Raw genomic sequence first — 20,497 nt, forward strand, 5'->3', positions numbered from 1 at the left:
CCACAGAAGGATCTAGCTGCGTATGATTAAAGGAGTTATCCAGAATCAGAAAAACTGCTGATTTCCTAAGAAAAAACAGTGCCACCCCTGTCCTCGGGTTGTGTGTGGTACTACAACTTGGCTCCATTCACTTTAAAGAAACTTAACTGCAAAACCACAAACAACCTGAGGACAAATGTGGCGCAGTTTTTTTTAAACTCTGTTTTTCAATTGTTGGATAACTCCTTTAAGGCCATGTTCACACAACGGATTTTCGCTGCAGCAGATTCAAATTGATTTCAATTGGATTCTGCTGCACTGTCCAGACGGCAGAATTTCTGAGCCAGGTTTCTGGAGCAAAGAGACAGCCCTGAGACTTCTATAGGCCTGAGATGCTCAGCTCCATGTTACACTCTTAAAGGGGTCAACTAGGGATTAAAACACAGATCTTATTTCTTTCAAAAACAGCACCACAACAGTCCCTAGTTTGCGAGTAGTATTGCAGCTCAGATCCATTAAGGTGAATGAGGCCAAGTGGTTACTTGTCAGGCTTTTTTATGGGTATTTAATGGTGGAAAGGGGCAAAGGGCAAAAAAACAAACAAACGTTTATTCAATATGATCATTTTCCACCAATGCATGTAAATACCAAGTAATATGTGATCATTTAAATTCCAAAAATGTAGCACATTATGGCCTGGATTTATCAATCTGTCTGAGACAATCAAATTGCTTTAGTAAGATAAAAGCTGAGCTGTCTTTGATTGCAATGGGTAAATTGACAGTTTTCAATAAATTGGGGTTAAAGGGCTACTCCACTGGCCAGCGTTCGGAACATTTAGTTCCGAACGATGTGTGCCCACTGCAGGGGGGGGGGGGCAGTCACGCCCCCTTGTGATGTCGTGCCATGTTGCATTGTGGGGGCGTGGCATGACAGCACAAGGGGGTGTGGCCGTTCCCCCAGCATGCGCACAGCGTTCCGAACACTGGCCAGTGGAGTACCCCTTTAATGTTTTGTTTTCTTTTTTTTTATATTTACTTTATTTTCATTTTTATATAAATATAAAGCTATACAATCCATTGTGTTCCACTGTCACCAACCATAAATACAACAAAAATCACATTAATCATCCAAAAAAAAAAACAGATGCGAATACAAATTTAAATAATAAACATTTACTATTCCACCGCCTCCCTCCCCCCACCCAACTCCCTGGTCCATGGAGGAGGATAGAAGAAAAAAAAAAATAATAATAATAATAATAATTTTTATTACCAAAATATCCAAATCCTATTCCATTCTTTTCTTCCTCTCTTACTCCTAATCCATCTAAACTCCCTATCTTTCATGTTTCTTAGCCCATCTCTCCACTCTTCTAACCTTGGCCCTTCAGAGGACATCCAGTTCCTTAAGATTACCAATCTTGCAAAGAAGAGAGCCCTATGTAATACATACTCGTATTTATCCATATTTCCTATAGCGCCAAGTAAAATAAATTCAATTGTACTAGGCACCACCACCGGTATTTTATTCTCAATCTCACAAATTACGGATTCCCAAAATCCAGATATTTTATTACATAGACATAGGCTGTGTATATAGTCCGTCACTTCCGCCCCGCACTTCACACATTGTGCTGAATCTTTCACCCCCATCCTATATAAATCGAATGCGGAATAATGAGCCATATGGACCAGCTTAAATTGTACAATGTTATGTTCCATACTACACGATACCTTTCCAATATTCTGAGTTATAATTTCCCAGCTTTCCTCTGGTATATGCCCCACCTTGTAAACCCAATTTCCCAAACCCAAACTTGTCTACAATTTCCCTGTTAGGAGAGGTCATATAGGCCTGACCCAGGTGGAAAAAAGGGGAAAAAGGGATATAGAGCGAGAGAACCCTATGTGCTCTGTGTGTACTCTATCATCTGGCATTGCTCAGTGATGGCAGCCTAAGAGCAGAAGACTGACAGGACCATGCAGATGACGGCTGTCAATGTTAATTAATGTTATTTTACAAGTACAGCACGTTAAGTAAGCGCAGGCTACATACTATATTTGCAGCTACTTGTAACCTCACTTTAATATAGCTGTATCATTCTCTAAAGAATACTATGTTCTATCTTTGGTTCAGTGAAGAGTGAATTATTAGACATGGTCTGTCAGGGCAGGATATCTAGTATACTTCCTGTGCAGCATTAATATGACATTTTTTACATTGACCTTGTGTCTATTTGCTTTAAAACTCCTGTTCACACTGGCAGGGATTTACCAAGACCGCCGGGTTATTTCGGACACGCCGGACTTAAAAATTCCCAGCGGGCAGGCACACTGATTTATGTATAGCTGCACGCCTCTACATAAATCCTGATGCATCTCGTGCTGCCTATGCGCCCTGAATAATTTAAGTTTTAGATAAAAATTTTAATTGAAATAAAATTGGCGCCCACTAAAACTCCAAAAATGTTGGCACAACTGTTTAGGATTTTAGCCACCCTTTTTCTATTGTAGATTAAACAATTAAAGCCATGACTACTTAGTAGCAATAGAGCACTCTCACCAAGGGGTACTCCGCCCCTAGACATCTTATCCTCTATCCAAAGGATAGGGGAGGAGATGTCTGATCACAGGGGTCCCGCAATTTCGGCTGCGGCACCCCAGACATCCGATGCACAGAGCGAACTTCGCTCCATGCTAGATGACTGGCGATGCGGGGCGGAGGCTCGTGACATCATTGTCACGCCCCGCTCATGACATCACGGCCACACCCCCTCAATGCAATGCCACAGACTTGCATTGAGGGGGTGTGGCCGTGATGTCACAAGTGGGACTTTACCGTGACGTTGCAAGCCTCCGGCGCTGCACTTGGCCATCTAAACAAATGCTTAATTCTAGCACAACTGACCATAAAGAAAACCTATTGCATTTCAGAATGAAATACAATGTTTTCATCTTTGAGATGAAATGTATAATTTACTGTGTTTTAAGCTGGCCGTAGGGATATCGCCCAATTGTCATCTATTCATCCATTATAACCTACCAGGGACACAAACAATAAAATAGAAAGCATAAACAAGGTGCGCTCTTAGTGCAGGCGGTTTGTGATAGCTTTAATATGCACAAAAAATGGAGGCTTACCAGATGGAGTTGTGCTAAGAACACAACAACTCAGCAGGCATATAAACTCGCGGCCGTAATGGAGGTCAGCAGCCACGGTGTCCTTTCCAGATGCCTCTCCGCTAGCTGGATATGTTTGCAGAGTCGTGGATACAGTCCAAAAAGAAGGATTTACCAGACGGCGCTTCTCCTCCCAGGAAAGATGCAAGGCAGCAATCCACAGTAAAATAAAGTTTCAATTCCGTACTGGGCTCTTCGTCAGGCATAATGTTAGACATTGTAAAATACAGTGTTTAAAAAGCCCGGGGACAGAACTTCAACCGGGTCATAGGTCATCATGTAATGCATAAATTTATTTAAAACAGTGGGTGTTGCTAAGAATATTAAATCTGAATATTTACTATAAAATGCACAAGTTTAAAAAAAAGTGCATAAGTGGTATGAAACCCTGCGCTGCAGAGAAATGTCTAATTCACATTATATTTTGTGTTTCATACCCCATGTGCTTCTTTTAAACTTGTGCATTTTATATTAAATCTTAGAATTTAATATTCTTAACAACACTGTTTTCAATTAATTTATGCATTACAAACGACACCATTTTACTGTAGATTGCTGCCTTGCATCTTGGGAGGAGAAGCGCTGTCTGGTAAATCCTTCTTTTTAGACTATCTACAACTCTGCAGGGACACAACCAATGACAGTGACAGCTAAAGTTACCTATAACTGTGACAGCAACACAGCACTAAACAGTGCCCTCCTATGATCCCCATTGCGGCCATTAGGAGCAGTGCCCCTACAAACTGTATTTGTGTTTGCTCATGTGACTTGGGCTTTGTTCATTAGAGTTGAGTGAACTTACAGTAAATTGGCTCATAGCGAACCTCGCAGCTCCCCTGTTGATTACTTTAGCCTGCGTAAATTAGTTCAGCTTTCCAAGGGCTCTGGTTGCCTGGAAAAGCCCAGGATGACAGTCTTAGGTCTCCTAGGTCTGTATCCACATTTTCCAGGCAACTGGAGCCCTTGGAAAGCTGAATTAATTTATGCAGACTAAAGCAATCAACAGCCGAGCTGCGAGGTTCACTACGAGCCAATTTACTGTAAGTTCGCGCAACTCTATTGTTCATCATCATTCTTTAGGTTTATATTTGGTAAATACGCCACCCGTGGGTTCTTGAGTTAAAGAACGCATACCACGTGGAATGCATTTAAAAAAAGAAAAAATACTTCTACAGTTATTTTTTTTTTTGTTCCCCCCCTGTGGCTGTGTCAATGGAAGCCTATGAATGCCTTCAGCATGTACATGTCACGTGCATAGTCTGATCTGTTTTATTTCTTCCCAAAAAGATCCGGTATGTACAGTATGCCTCTAAACAACCGTGTCAAACATTAACACATCTCTAAAACTAAGTGGGCCAGATTCTTCCACCAAAAATATTACTCTCACTACTAAATGGGTATTCCTATCTAAAAAAAATGTTGGCATACAGCTAGGATATGTGGCATCACTTTAGAATTTAAGGGGTACTTTGGTGGAAAACTTTTTTTTTTTAAATCAACTGGTGCAAGAAAGTTAAAGAGATTTGTAAATTACTTCTATTAAAAAATCTTAATCCTTCCAGTACTTATTAGCTGCAGAATACTACAGAGGAAATTCTTTTCATTTTGGAACACAGAGCTCTCTGCTGAATCACGAGCACAGTGCTCTCTGCTGACATATCTGTCCATTTTAAGAACTGCCCAGAGTATGAGAAAATCCCCATAGCAAACATATGCTGCAGTTCCTAAAATGGACAGAGATGTCAGCAGAGAGCACTGTGGCCATGATGTCAGCAGAGAGCACTAATTTCCTCTGTAGTATTCAGCAGCTAAGAAGTACTAGAAGTAATTAACAAATCTCTTTAACTTTCTGGCACCAGTTGATTTAAAAAAATAAAATAAAAGTTTTCCACCGGAGTACCCCTTTAATAGGGGTTTGTCTTCTGAGTTTTGTTCTCGCACAGTTGCCCCCGATCACCCAGTAGTCCCCCATTCATATGTGTCAGTACCATATCTACTTGATCCCAAATGGTCAGACCCTCAACAATAATAAGTGATGGGATACTCTAGTGACATGCCATCATCCGTTGGAGTGGGGTTTGGCATGGAAAAAACAGGTCTGGAATGAGCGCTGCTGCCTGGTTCACACGAAAATACTCAGCCGCCACAGTTGCACAAGACACATAGACTTAAAGATATATAAGGGAGGGAACATGTTTCGGGGGTCACTTGCACCTTCTTCAGGTTCATTAACAAGCAATTGCTGGTGTTCTGATGGAGCTACCGCGTGCTGTGCTGGAGTATACTAGGGTATATGGACAGGTCCCATGAGCAGCATACTGCACTGACAAGGTTAGTATAGCACAATAGGTGCCGTGGCGGGTTCATACCTTCTCAAAATACAACACAAAGGATTTCTTTCTTTCTGTCTCCTAATGAGTTAGAGAAAACTCATTTAATAAAGAATAGCAGGGACAATTCTAGGATAGCCATGAAGAAACGAATAGTAAAAAATAAAGTCGAAATTCACAGCAGATATAACTGGCAACCAGCTGAGACTTTCTTAGAAGAGAATCAAACTGCTATTAGTTATCTGAGCGGCAGTATATTAATAGATTTAGAATGCAATAGATAGAGGGGAGAGTTCTATAATAATATGGAAGGAATCAGCGACTATTCACACAGGTTTATAAACAAGTGTTTCCCAAGCAAAGTGCCTCAGGCTGTTGCAAAACTACAACTCCCAGCATGCCCGGACAGCCTTTGGCTGTCCGGGCATGCTGGAGATTGTAGTTTTGCAACAGCTGGAGGCACCCTGCTTGGATAACACTGGCTTAAGTAACATTCTCTTATAATCAAAGGGGTTATCCAGGAAAAAACAAATTTTTATATATCAACTGGCTCCAGAAAGTTAAACAGATTTGTAAATGACTTCTATTCAAAAATCTTAATCCTTTCAGTACTTATGAGCTTCTGAAGTTAAGGTTCTTTTCTGTCTAAGTGCTCTCTGATGACACGTGTCTCGGGAACCGCCCAGTTTAGAAGCAAATCCCCATAGCAAACCTCTTCTAAACTGGGCGGTTCCCGAGACACGTGTCATCAGAGAGCACTTAGACAGAAAAGAACAACCTTAACTTCAGAAGCTCATAAGTACTGAAAGAATTAAGATTTTTTAATAGAAGCAATTTACAAATCTGTTTAACTTTCGGGAGCCAGTTGATATATATATATATATATATATATATATATATATATATATCTATAAAAAGTTTTTTCCTGGATAACCCCTTTAAATAGATGCTCAGTAAATGTTGTTTCTGTAATTAAAGAAGTTCTTTAATTATTTGAATTATTTAAGTACATAAAGAACTTACGTTTTCTTCTGTTCCCGACTTCTCCACAATGACCGCCGGCAACTGTAAACCTCCAGGGGAAGTTGGATTTGAGTAGGTGCCAGCTTCTCCAACCAAAGACACTACGCCATTACAATCCACGGAACTGTTTCTCTTGCCATTCTGCGTGAACCCGGGTGTGTTCGGATGGGAGTTGGCGCTCGTCTGGCTCTGTATACTTTGGCGTCTTCCCGCACGCGGGACGAGCAAAGATCCTCTGTGACCATAGCTGGCATTGCTTACTTCATCATCTGCAAAATCAGTCTCTGAGCAAAGGTCTCTTGGACGGAAATTAAAAATGTTACCATTGCTTTTCCTTCGTCTACCAGAGAGAGGCCCAATGCCAATGCCGAGAAGAGACTAGAAAAATAAGCAAAGCAAATAAAGAGTAAGCCATCGATGAATAATAATTATAGTATTATTAACACTACTACAACTAATAATAATAATATTAAATAATAATAATAATAATTATTATTATTATTATTAACACTACTACTACTACAACTAATAATAATAATATTAAATAATAATAAAAACAATTATTATTATTATTAACACTACTACTACTACAACTAATACTAATAATATTAAATAATAATAATAATAATAATTATTATTATTATTATTATTATTAACACTACTACTACTACAACTAATAATAATAATATTAAATAATAATAATAATAATAATAATAATTATTATTATTATCACTACTACTACTACAACTAGTAACAATACATAACAATAATAATAATAATTATTATTATTATGAATACTACTATTACTACTAGTCTACTACTAATAATAATAATATTGTTACTAATTATATTAGTATTAATATAAAAAATAATATGAATAAGTATTATAAGTTATATGTGACATAACTCAAAGATTTCCCTCTAAAGCAGACCAACCGAGGCTATGGATAAATATGTATATATGAGAAAGTATATAAGAATGTTTATATATAAAATAGATATGTATGAAAGAAAAAAAATACATATTGTACATGCAACGAATGCAATGCTGTGGATTTTTTGCCATGTTCAGCTATTTATATTTATTTACACTGCATCAAATCCACAGCATATATTACCACAGCAAATATTCCCTAATTATTTTTTTACTTTTTTAATTCAATTTTATTTCTCCATTTTTAGTACATTAATATGGTGGCAGTCAAGTTGCCTGGGGGGCTGTTTTTAACAGCTTTTTGAGACATGCTTTAAAGCAGGACCCATGGCCTGATCCCATCTGTGAATGGCCTGATCCTATCTTATTTATCTATTGGGGTCACCCTATAGATAGCAAAATACATCCATAAAATAGGAATAAAATACCATATTTTTAATCTAAGAATGTGCTCAATGAAGTAAAATTAATATATATATATATATATATATATATATATATATATATATATATGGCTAATATATGTTAAAGTGGTTAACATTCTGTAATTCTGTTTTTAGCTTTTTTTAACCTGCAGGATTAATTTATAACATATCAGTGTTTCCCAACCAATGTGCCTCCAGCTGTTGCAAAACTACAACTTCCAGCATGCCGGGACAGTTAAAGGCTGTCCTGGCACACTGGGGGTTGTAGTTTTACAACAGCTGGAGGCACACTGGTTGGGAGATGCCTATATAGATAGTAAAATAAAAGAATTCCTAAAAATTTTACTAATTCTTAAAAAATATGTGAAACATAAAAACTCGGTTTAAACCACGGGTTATTTACTGATGACATATTGCCTTTCAAGTGACATGACAACTGTGAAGAGCTCCTAAAGGCTCTTTAATCTGATCCAGATTAGCTACAAACAAATAGGTGAAGAAAGAAATGACATTTGCTTTACTTGAAAGAATAGCACAGTGGCTATTCCCTTCCGAAGAACACGAACAGGTGCACTGAGACCATAACACGCTGCAGAGACGAGTGATTTATAAATTAAAGACATCTTCAAGAAATATTTAAAAGTAGATCGATTTGGTCGCAGTGAGTCCGGTCAAGGGTTGTGTACATGATGAGGCCAGGTCATAGCAGAAATGGCATATATAAATATATTTATATTAATTAGGGATGTCCCTATACCATTTTTGTTTAAAGGGGTACTCCGGCCCTAATACATCTTATACCCTATCCGATGCTGGGGACCCCCGTAATCTGTCATTCAGCACCCACCTTTGCGAGCTCTCCACAGCGCTGGAGGCTCCCAGTGTGCAGCGTGACGACCACGAGGCCAGAGTATCATGACATCACGACTCCGTGTGATGTCACGTCCGCCCACTCAATGCAAGTCTATGGGAGGAGGCGTGACGGCCATGCTGAATGACAGATTGCGGGGGTCCCCAGCGGCTGGACCCCCGCGATCAGACATCTTATCCCCTATCCTTTGGATAGGGGATAAGATGTATTAGGGCCGGTGTACACTTTAAGACCGAGTACCGATACTTTTTTTTACTCGCCGATAACAATTACCAATACTTTTTTCAATTTCATGTGACAGGGTTTTTTTGTTTTTTTTTCCTTTAATGGGAAAAAAGGTTTTTACAAGCGTAAGGGCTTTTTATATATATATATATATATATATATATATATATTAAAACAAATATATTTAGTTTTATTTTATTTAAACTTTTTGAAAAAGGTCATTAAAGGTCATATATATTATCATAAACACACATATATAAATATATATATATATATATATATATATATATATATACACACATACACATATATATATATATATATATATATATATATATATGTGTATCGGAGCTCCTTTACTACTGCCTGTCATGGCTGGCAGCAGTATAGGAGCGACGATCGGACCGCACGGAGCACGGTGAAGGACCTCCGGCCGTCCTCTCATCTGATCGGGACACCATGATTTTACTGCGGTGAGCCCGATCAGCATCCCTGAGCTAACCAGCAGTTAATCTCAGGACTTTTAGACGCTGCAATCAACTTTGATCGCGGCGTCTAAAAGGTTAATGCTGAACATCAACGCGATCGGTGATGTTCGGCATTAGCCACAGGTCCTGGCTATGACGCACGCTCAGCTGCTGAGTGTGCTGCATAGTTTGTAGCGTGCACAGAGCACCTCTGTGATACCTTTTGGCGGAGGTCCCGCCGGCGGGTATCGGGGACATTTGCACGAGTGCTTGTACAAATGTCCAGTATCGGTCCTGATCCCAGTATCTGAACATCCCTATTATATAATAATAATATATAGATAGTGTAAGTCACACCATTACCGGTTTTCGTCCACTCTCTTCATCCGATTCCCCTCTGTTAGTTCTTATGTCGTCATTATACTCGTCCACTTCGGAAGATTTTTTTTTCTTTCTTCGATTCCTTCTTTCTTTGGCACTTTTGGAGCTGAATGGTGACATTTCACATGAGCTGTACGAACCCCCATCAGTCCCTTTAATTGCCAACATCTGCTCAAGGGACACAAAAAGCACAATTATATAGTAGATAAGTGTCAGCACAACTGTGATGGTAGCAGCGCACTTGGTGGCATCAAAACCAATAACATCAGTAGTAAGAAGATCCCAGCACTCACCAGGTTGGATGCAATAATTGTAGTGTTTATTCCCATCTGGTCATAGTAGTGGTATAGACCAAATGCGTTTTGGAACAGCAGGCTTTCCCCCAGCTGGCCCAGACAGCTGAGGAAGGCCTGCTGTGCCGAAACATGTTCTGTCTATACCACTACTATGACCAGATGGGAATAAACACTACAATTATTGCATCCAACCTGGTGAGTGCTGGGATCTTCTTACTACAATTAGCACAAAACAAATACATTTTTTATTTACCCTTACGATTAAATTAGAAAACTTCTATAATACATCTATTACGGTGCTTGATGGGATAACATTTACAGAAACATAGGAAAATGTTCTTGTGCTGGTTAACACCACCATAAACCTAGCCATGTAGGAGGACTTAATGTTTGTATTCACCCATCTTATCTTCTATCCCTACTCATTAGGTGGTTCGCTAACCTTTTAAATCCTGTCAATAGGGGGCGTAATGGTGAAACTGCAGAATGATCTAGTGAATTTACCTTACTAGTAGAAAACAACCAATGTCACAAATAAAGGAGACATGCAAAGTGTACCCAACTAAAACCAACATATTTCTATTGTCAATGTTGTAATCACAGCTAAGGTATATTTTATTGCACCATCTTTGCTGGATCATTCTGCAGTTTGACCGTTGCATTCTATAGCACCGGGTTGAGGTGAGATCCATGTGCTTCAGATTGGGGCAACTACAGGATCGGTGAGAATAATCCAAATGGTAATATCCTGCTCCCCCAAAAAATAAAAAAAAATAAAAAAAATAAAGTTTAATAGGTCATCTAAAACTCAATGACATGTCTCTAAAACAAAGAAAAACTCCCCCCGTGTTTCAAGCCTTATGGTTCTTAATCATGGCATACAGAGCTGTAAGGCTTGAAATATGTCTGTGTTTCTCTTCGTTTTAGAGACATGTCTTTTCCCTTTTTTGGATTTTAGATGATCTAATAAACTTTGTTATTTTAATCACTTTTGGGGAGCTGGATACTACCATTTGGATTGTTTTCTACTTTTTTACGGGATCTGGTCCATTGCCTTCCATGCCACACCATGATGCCCTGTGTTTTTCCTAGGACTGTGTTTATATGGTGGGGAACTGATTTTTTTTTTCTTTTTTTTTTTTTTTTGTACTGGACAGGTGAGCTGGTTTTCCTGTCCCCTTACTTGCCAATAGGGAATCTTTGACACATTTTTTATGCCTATTAGAACAAACTTTTTGGCCACATGCCCCATAAGTGCCTTGTATGTGTAAACTTGCTTCAGTCCTACAGGCACTGACAGCCAATGCAGATTTAAAAGGACTGTTCTGCTTAATTTTGCATTTAAATGGTACCTATCATAGTAAAAAAAAATGTATACATGTCATAGTGACATATCAGAAGTTTGTATTGGTGGGGTTCAGGTGTTGAGATCCCCACTGATCACTAGAATTAAGGGGCAGAAGCGTACAGGTATTGTGCCCCTTTACCCCCACTCCACTTAATGCAAACGGTCCCATAGACTTCCATTGTTTTTCTGCATACCACTCACTTTAGCTGTGCAGAGAGGAAATAAAGGGGCAGAGCACTTCTGCCCTTCATTCTGGGATCAGTGGGGGTCTCAACACCTGGAGCACATCTAATACAAACTTGTGACATGTCAGTACAACATGTCAGAAGTTTGTTTAAATGATAGGTACTCCTTAAATATACTTATTAGATTATATATTTTAACTCACAAAAGTTACATATATTTAACCAATAGAGTGCATAAAGCTGAAGTAAAGCTGTAACCATCTGTCTGCCTCTGTCTGTATTTGTCATTGTAATATTTCAGCTGACATCTGTGCTTCAATATAATTCACCAAGTCACTGGAAAACTGTATAGGTGATGCATAGCATGATGGCATATCGGAAATGTAACTCATGATTTAGTGTCATTTGCATTTCTATTAACCTCTTGTTCCTTCTTTAGCTGTTCCATCGCTCGTTGAAACTCTTTATCCTTTGCTTCTGCCTCAGCAATGCTGGCTTGGTTTTGTTCTTCATAAGCCATGGCTACCACGGCGAGGATTAAGTTTACCAGATAAAATGAACCCAAAAAAATGACGAAGACAAAAAATATCATGTATGTCTTCCCTGAAGCTCGTAAAGTCTGCAAAAAAATTAAAAATAACAATATGAATAATAATAATAATATTAAAGTGTACCTATCGTCAACAAATTTTTTTTATATAATGTAGAAAATACCATTATATGTATATTTGTAATATACATTGGTTAAAAAAATTGCATATTTTTGTCCCTACAGCTATTGTTTGTGTGTATCTATGAGGAGTTCAAATACAGAAAGTGAGGGTGAACACGCAGGACTCTGTACACTGAGGACAAGCAGGGCTCTGTACACTGAGGACAAGCAGGGCTCTGTACACTGAGGAGAAGCAGGGCTCTGTACACTGAGGAGAAGCAGGGCTCTGTACACTGAGGACAAGCAGGGCTCTGTACACTGAGGACAAGCAGGGCTCTGTACACTGAGGACAAGCAGGGCTCTGTACACTGAGGACAAGCAGGGCTCTGTACACTGAGGACAAGCAGGGCTCTGTACACTGAGGACAAGCAGGGCTCTGTACACTGAGGACAAGCAGGGCTCTGTACACTGAGGACAAGCAGGGCTCTGTACACTGAGGACAAGCAGGGCTCTGTACACTGAGGACAAGCGGGGCTCTGTACACTGAGGACAAGCGGGGCTCTGTACACTGAGGACAAGCGGGGCTCTGTACACTGAGGACAAGCAGGGCTCTGTACACTGAGGACAAGCAGGGCTCTGTACACTGAGGACAAGCAGGGCTCTGTACACTGAGGAGAAGCAGGGCTCTGTACACTGAGGAGAAGCAGGGCTCTGTACACTGAGGACAAGCAGGGCTCTGTACACTGAGGACAAGCAGGGCTCTGTACACTGAGGACAAGCAGGGCTCTGTACACTGAGGACAAGCAGGGCTCTGTGTACTGAGGATAAGCAGGGCTCTGTACACTGAGGACAAGCAGGGCTCTGTACACTGAAGACAAGCAGGGCTCTGTACACTGAGGACAAGCAGGGCTATGTACACTGAGGACAAGCGGGGCTCTGTACACTGAGGACAAGCAGGGCTCTGTACACTGAGGACAAGCAGGGCTCTGTACACTGAGGACAAGCAGGGCTCTGTACACTGAGGACAAGCAGGGCTCTGTACACTGAGGACAAGCAGGGCTCTGTACACTGAGGACAAGCAGGGCTCTGTACACTGAGGACAAGCAGGGCTCTGTACACTGAGGACAAGCAGGGCTCTGTACACTGAGGACAAGCAGGGCTCTGTACACTCAGGCTCTATGACACGCCCTGGCTCACACAGCATTGACAAGCTAGGTGCCTGCACAGAGCTCTACTTCTCCGGCCCTCACTTTCTATATTTGGCCCCTCATAGACACACACAGGCAATAGCTGCAGGGACAGCATTTTTGCACCCAAAAATATTCACATTTTATAATCAATGTATATCACAAATATGGAAAATGTGCAAAGTCCAGCTTCCTAAAACTTCAATGCTTTATTTCGATCATTAAAAATCAACAAAAAAGTGCATGTTAAAAGCCAAGAGAAATGCTGACGCATTTCGGTTTGTAAAAAAACCTTAATCATAGTGGTATCTCTCAAGGAGAGAGAATGGTTTATATATCTGTTCAAGAGTCAAAACCAACAAATACTGAGAGGATACGCCTACCCAGAGGCGTGTATTCATCCTTAGTCAGTAAGTGACTACAGGTGTACGAACAGGTACATAGCTCTAATATGCAGACTGAGTCCAGGAGACCATATAGTATATAGTACAAATAATGTTGCATATCTATTAGATACCCACAACTATAGTAAATCAATATATATATATATATATATATATATATATATATATATGAAAGGTCATTTCTGGAATTTAATCCCTGTGGGTATCTGGTGTCCAGACGGAGGATCCAAAACGCCTCCCATCTGAACACCAGTTTATTCCAGTCACCACCTCGTCTTGGTGGTTTAACCTTTTCAATCCCCTGCACATTCAAATTTAGTGGTTCTCCTGTATGTTTTTCAAGCAAATGTCTCGTAAGTCCAGATGCAGATCGTGAGTGAACAGAAAATTGATTACATGGGGCCAAATGTTCAGATATTCTTGTCTTAAGTTTTCTAGTTGTGCAACCAACATATTGTAGATTTGTTTGTTTTGACTCTTGAACAGATATATAAACCATTCTCTCTCCTTGAGAGATACCGCTATGATTAAGGTTTTTTACAAAACCGAAACGCACTTTTTTGTTGATTTTTAATGATCGAAATAAAGCATTGAAGTTTTAGGAAGCTGGACTTTGCACATTTTCCATTGCTGATTACCTGGGAACCGGCCCTCTACCTCTCCGTGCTTCTTTGTTAGGATTACAGATCCTACAGGACTGAGATGTGACTATACCAGATGGTGAGCTGACTCTACTCTTTTTTGTATATCACAAATATATATATAATAGTATCTCCTTTATATCAAAAGTTTGTGTTGGCGACAGGTACACTTTAATGATAATTATGATTATAATAATAATAACAACAAAGTTAACACTAGGGTCAGTATTTAAGGGGTTATCCAGGAAAAAAAACTTTTTTTATATTTATCAACTGGCTCCAGAAAGTTAAACAGATTTGTGTATTACTTCTATAAAAAAAAATCTTCATCCTTTCAGTACTTATAAGCAGATGAAGTTGAGTTGTTCTTTTCTGTCTAAGTGCTCTCTGATGACACGTGTCTCGGGAACCACCCAGTTTAGAAGCAAATCCCCATAGCAAACCTCTTCTACTCTGAGCAGTTCCCGAGACAAGCAGAGATGTCAGCAGAGAGCACTGTTGCCAGACAGAAAACAACTCAACTTCAGCAACTGATAATTATTGAAAGGATTAAGTTTTTTTTAATAGAAGTAATTTACAAATCTGTTTAACTTTCTGGAGCCAGTTGATATAGTAAAAAACATTTTTTTTTTCCTGGAATACCCCTTAAATGATTGCCAATCATACTGTTTGGAAGGAGGGGATATCTTTGGTTTATATAATCCACCCCATGTATAATGTATCAAATATTTAATACTACAATAATATAATATTATAATATAATATAATATATTACAATGAAACATAATTATATAATAAGTACAGCATGTTCTCTATGTTTTTTTTTTTTTTTTAGTTAGTTAGTTAATATGGCTTAAATGGGTTAGCCAAGGTTAGAAAAACATAGCTGATTTCTTCCAGAAACAGTGCCTTCTAGTCCATTACCTGTTGATATAAGTTTTCCCAAAAATCTTGCGTCATAAGTCGGAACAGAGAAAGGAAAGCCCATCCAAATGTATCAAAGCTGGTGTAACCATAATTGGGGTTTTTTCCAACCTTCAGACAAACAAAACCTTCCGGGCACTTCCTGTGGACAGCAGAGAAAATAGGTATATTAACTATATCTCATCTCCACATAGATGGTAACTACAGGAATATACAGCCTTGTGACCTACAGATTGCCACCAATTTATAGACAGATGATATATAGAAGGTAGATGGACAGAGATACCGTAGATAAATAAATAGATAATCAATAAATATATAGACAGATAGATATGAGAGAGATAGATAGATAGATAGGTAACACTGAATGTATCTGTTTGGGAGGAGGCCTGAATACCTAAATTTGCCATTGTTTTTGTAAAGAACATTTTTGATGGAATAGTCAATGTTGCTTTGTTCTCAACTCATATATTGCCAACAGCAGTCCTGATGGTCAGGGGCAAAGTTATAGGGGTTGCAGAGGCAATATATCCCAATATTATAAAGGGCACATGGTAGGTGGGAGCCTTGTTTCACATTGTTTATTGGGGTTCAGAAGTTTCTAAGCTTACTAAGAGGACCATTGATTTACACTAATAGTCTGATTCAGCAATCCTAATTATTTCAATGCACTCCCCTACTCATGTTAATAACCTGGGATTCAATTCTAAAACACATTTAAGGGATTATTGTATTAGCCCATTGTGTTCATGGCATTTCCAATACTGTAGAAATGCAATGTACATCTTGTATATATGTGCATGTATGACTGGCTAAGCAACCCTGAGACATTTTTGTTTTCATCTTGAGGTGGTCACATAGTGAGGGTAATTCATCATTGTTTGTTAAGGCTGTAAATCAAAGATGCCATTGGCAGGGGATCAAGGCCACAATACAATTACGAATGCAATAGAAAATAAAAGGAGTTTTGTGCTCCCTTTAAGATAACTAAGGAAATGAAATCCGTAATTGTCAATTAGCATATATCACACCGGACTTCTACTATTCATAGTCTCTCTAATATACATACACTGTAACAGTGCTAAACAAGTGGTTACATAGAAAAACATTACATTAGTTTCATTTGTGTTAGACCAATAAAAGCCTAACCGCTCATTGGCTGCTATGGTTGACTTCTTCTGTTATTGTCTTCCCCCATGCGCCTCTTGTTTAAGGTATTATAGAAGGGCAATTATACATGATAATGTTCCCTCCAATGTGAATTATTAGGTATATTGCAAGGCACAGAGGAGCTTAGTAGACGTATAGAAGCGTGAGGCATATAATTATTTCTTATATTGTTCAAACTTTACTGTGGGTGGTAGGCTTTTACTTACACAATCCAACTCAGCTATCTAAAAAGCTCTTTAAGAATCAAATGAATAGATATTGGCTTCCTTCTATGGTTCTGCCTAAACTGTTGGAGAAGGCTTTATGTCAATCAGTAAATTGGACAAATGACATAATGGTCTTCATGCTGACGCCCCAAGAGGTCTTGCTTCAACCTGGAGCAATGTACCATAGAGGATGTTTAGAAAGGTTTAGAAGTCCCATAGAGAATGAAAGAAATTCCAGCATCAGATAGTCCTTAAAACCTTGTTGCTGGAATTTATTAAAATGTAATATTTATTATCTTACAAGAACATCATAAAGCTGGACATATTTCAAGGTTTCCTCATTAAAAAAAATCGAAATTATTATTATAACTGTTTATGATTACTTATATAGGGCACACAGATTCCTCATCGCTGTACACTCAAATTGGTCCATGTCCCCATTGGGGCTCACATTCTAAATTCACCTATCTGTATGTTTATGGGAGAAAACCCAGAAGAAATCCACACAAACGCAGATGATGTCTTTGGTAGGATTTGAACCCAGGACTCCAGTACTGCAAGGCAATACTGCTAACCACTGAGCCACCAAGGGCAACTTCAAAACACTTTAAAGAGGTACTCCGCCCCTAGACATCTTATCCCCTATCCAAAGGATAGGGTATAAGATGTCTGATCGCAGGGTTCCCACCGCTGTGGACCACTGCAATCTCGGCTGCAGCACCCAAGACATCCAGTATACGGAGCGAACTTAGTTTCGTGCCGCATGACTGGCGATTCAGGGCGGAGGCTCGTGATGTCACAGTCACGTCCCGCTCGTGAAGTCATGGCCATGCCCCCGCAATGCAAGTCTACGCCCCCTACCAACTTGCATTGAGGTGGCATGGCCATGATGTCACGAGTGTGGCTTTAAACAAACGCCGGGTGCTGCACGGAGATTGAGCGAGGTCCCAGCGGAGGGAACCCCCAGACAGATATCTTATTGTTTATCCTATGGATAGGGGTTAAGATGTCTAGGGGCTGGGTACCACTTTAAGCCTTATGATGCTCTTGTAAGATGCATGAAGATTCATTTTATGAGGCTTCAGTAAAGAAGTTTTAAGAACTCTCTGATGCTGGAATTGAATTTGTTTGGGATGTTACTACAGAACTAGCAGTGTCTCCTTGCTCAGATTAGTGCCCAAGTCAGTGAGGAGCTGGACATACTAGTTGTATGCTTTGTAGAGAAGGAAAGGGGCCACAGTCACTCATGGACATTGCAGCCCCATTTACTCTGAAAACAACTGTCCTCAGATCTACCATTGCTTGGGGTCCAGCTAGCTATAACTATCCTGTGGATAGGGGACAGCTATTCATTTTGGGCACCAAAGATATGCTTGGTACATAAATTGACAAAATTTCAGCCATATGTGGCCTTTATAAAGTCAAGACAACTGGCTTGATAACGGCCAAATATAGATGAAATGGATTCTCAGAATAAAAAGAGTAGTTCTGGGAGAGATAAATGAATTCAGAAGGAGGTGTGCTACCTAAGAGGGGGATGCATGCTGCTAGAGAAGGGGACATGTGCTGCCAGGTGGAGAGTTAAAGATGTCCTTCTAAAAGGGTCAGAGTTATTTGCTAACATAGGTTAGAAATGTCCAGCTCCATGGGGAGATATTCTATTTTCATAGTCATATCCCTTAGTTCCATCTGCATGGTGAAGGCGCTCTGCAGACTGCATCAGAAACATTGGTGCACCGGCACAAATACATTGGGAAATACATGGTCATAAAAATAACACCTCATCAGGTGTGTGCAGTCTATATGGATCACTTCATTATTTTATTCTATCCACCACCTTGTCTTATGGGTTCTGATATTTGGCACAAAGATAGTGATTTAACGCCAAAACGCATAGCTCATCATCAACCAAAGAAGCCTACAACTGTTCCCACAGGGGAAGCAGAGAGATTTTTAGACTTAGAGGTTAAAGCCTTCGGCACAAAATATTGAATTAAGCAGCAGGTTCTGTATAATACATTAAATACCCTTCAGAAGGATGACTTGATGTAAGAACGCATCGATTAGTTGCTGCTCCTGTCTATTTAGTTTCTTATGATTTCAATAGTTAACGTAGAAATTCTTAAATGGATAAGAGTTATTGCTCTGACAAAGATGCCGGACATTTCAATATTCGGTGAAGTCATTGATATTTAGATATTTCAGAATGGCCACCATTATTATTACTTATATTAAATATTTCCACTGGACTCTGTATATCAATGTATCTGTTACAATGAGCATGAAAACTACTGTATTTTTATTGCTAAACAATATATGCTTACTGGTTTAAGCAATGTTTTAAAAAAAAAGCTGCATTAACAAATCAGCAGATATTTGATCATATACCGACAAACCATTAACCAACAGATAATGCACCTCATAGTGAGCTGTGATTCATGGCATATCAGATTTGTGTGTCTACATTTTTCTTCTCATGTTATTCTTAGGAACTCAATTTTCTGCTCCTAAACATCTTATCCCCTATCCAAAGGATAGGAGATAAGATGTCTGGTCGTGGGGGTCCCGCCGCTAGGACCCCTGCGATCTCTGTGCAGCACCCAGCGTTCATTTAGAATGCTGGGTGCGGGCGGCGGGGGTCATGACGTCACTGCCATGCCCCTCGTGATGTCACACCACACCACCTGCTCCAAGCGCTCGGAACATTCCCCTCCCATAGACTTGAATTGAGCGAGCATGACGTGACATCACGAAGGGCGTGGCCGTGATGTCATGACTCCCGCCGCCCGCACCTAGCATTCTAAATGAACACCGAGTGCTGCACAGAGATTGCGGGGTCCCAGCGGCTGGGGCAGTGGAGTAGCCCTTTAAATGTAACCTGTCACCACAGAATTGCTATCAGGTCTACTAGTATCTTGTTGTAGGACAAAAGAAGCACTCCTAAGCTCTCCAAAAGTCATTGTTCCCCAACAGCTGTTGCAAAACTACAGGTCCCATCATGCCACCATTAAAATGTGCAACATACACAGTAAGGGTTATATTTATCTGTATGTATGGATATTCAGCTCAATTGTACCTATTTGTATTGTGTCATCACAGGTCACACAACAGTAATTTGTCTCAAATATTATCGGTCACAGGTATGTCAATGACACATGATCAGCCATGAATTATGAATATGCCCCAATGTTGTCATCGTGTATTGTGAATTATAGCCCAGGCCAAGCAGTGACTTTAGTTTAGCACAATACAATAGACAATGCTGTTTCTGGAGAAATTTGAGATTTTTACTATAATCCTATATTGGGGAGACCTTCATACAGTCTATTGTGCTGTGTTTAAGGCATGACAACATTTATAACAGTGACATTTTAGAGACATTTCAAAAGTTTTGATCAATTGGGGTCTTAGTGTTCAGACTTCTACTCATTGTTAGAACAACATTACCGGTAATTAAAAAGGGGGCAGCTGACCGAGACAATCCCCTAGACTTACATTGAAAGTCTGTCAAGCTCATTCTGAACACTCAGACCCCGAGCGACATGTCTCTACAAGTTATCAATTTTTTTTTAAAGTGCCAGTGCCCAGTTAAAGGGGTGCTCCGGTGGAAAAACATTTTTTATTTCTTTTTTTAAATCAACTGGTGCCAGAAAGTTAAACATATTTG

General features: G+C 39.6%; 1 protein-coding gene across 1 annotated transcript in view; it reads right to left on the reverse strand.

The window, feature by feature from the left end:
* Nucleotides 1–20,497, reverse strand: part of LOC130273220 (sodium channel protein type 4 subunit alpha B-like) — a 488,856-nt gene that overhangs the window by 211,350 nt on the left and 257,009 nt on the right. Inside the window, exons 11-14 of the mRNA XM_056519644.1 lie at nucleotides 15,455–15,596; nucleotides 12,068–12,265; nucleotides 9,800–9,985; nucleotides 6,515–6,892 (exon numbers count right to left, since the gene is read on the reverse strand). Coding sequence (XP_056375619.1) covers nucleotides 6,515–6,892; nucleotides 9,800–9,985; nucleotides 12,068–12,265; nucleotides 15,455–15,596 — 904 coding nt within the window. The remainder of the gene's footprint in view (nucleotides 1–6,514; nucleotides 6,893–9,799; nucleotides 9,986–12,067; nucleotides 12,266–15,454; nucleotides 15,597–20,497) is intronic.

This window comes from Hyla sarda, chromosome 5 (genome assembly GCF_029499605.1).
Source record: "Hyla sarda isolate aHylSar1 chromosome 5, aHylSar1.hap1, whole genome shotgun sequence".
Classification (NCBI taxonomy): Eukaryota; Metazoa; Chordata; class Amphibia; order Anura; family Hylidae; genus Hyla; species Hyla sarda.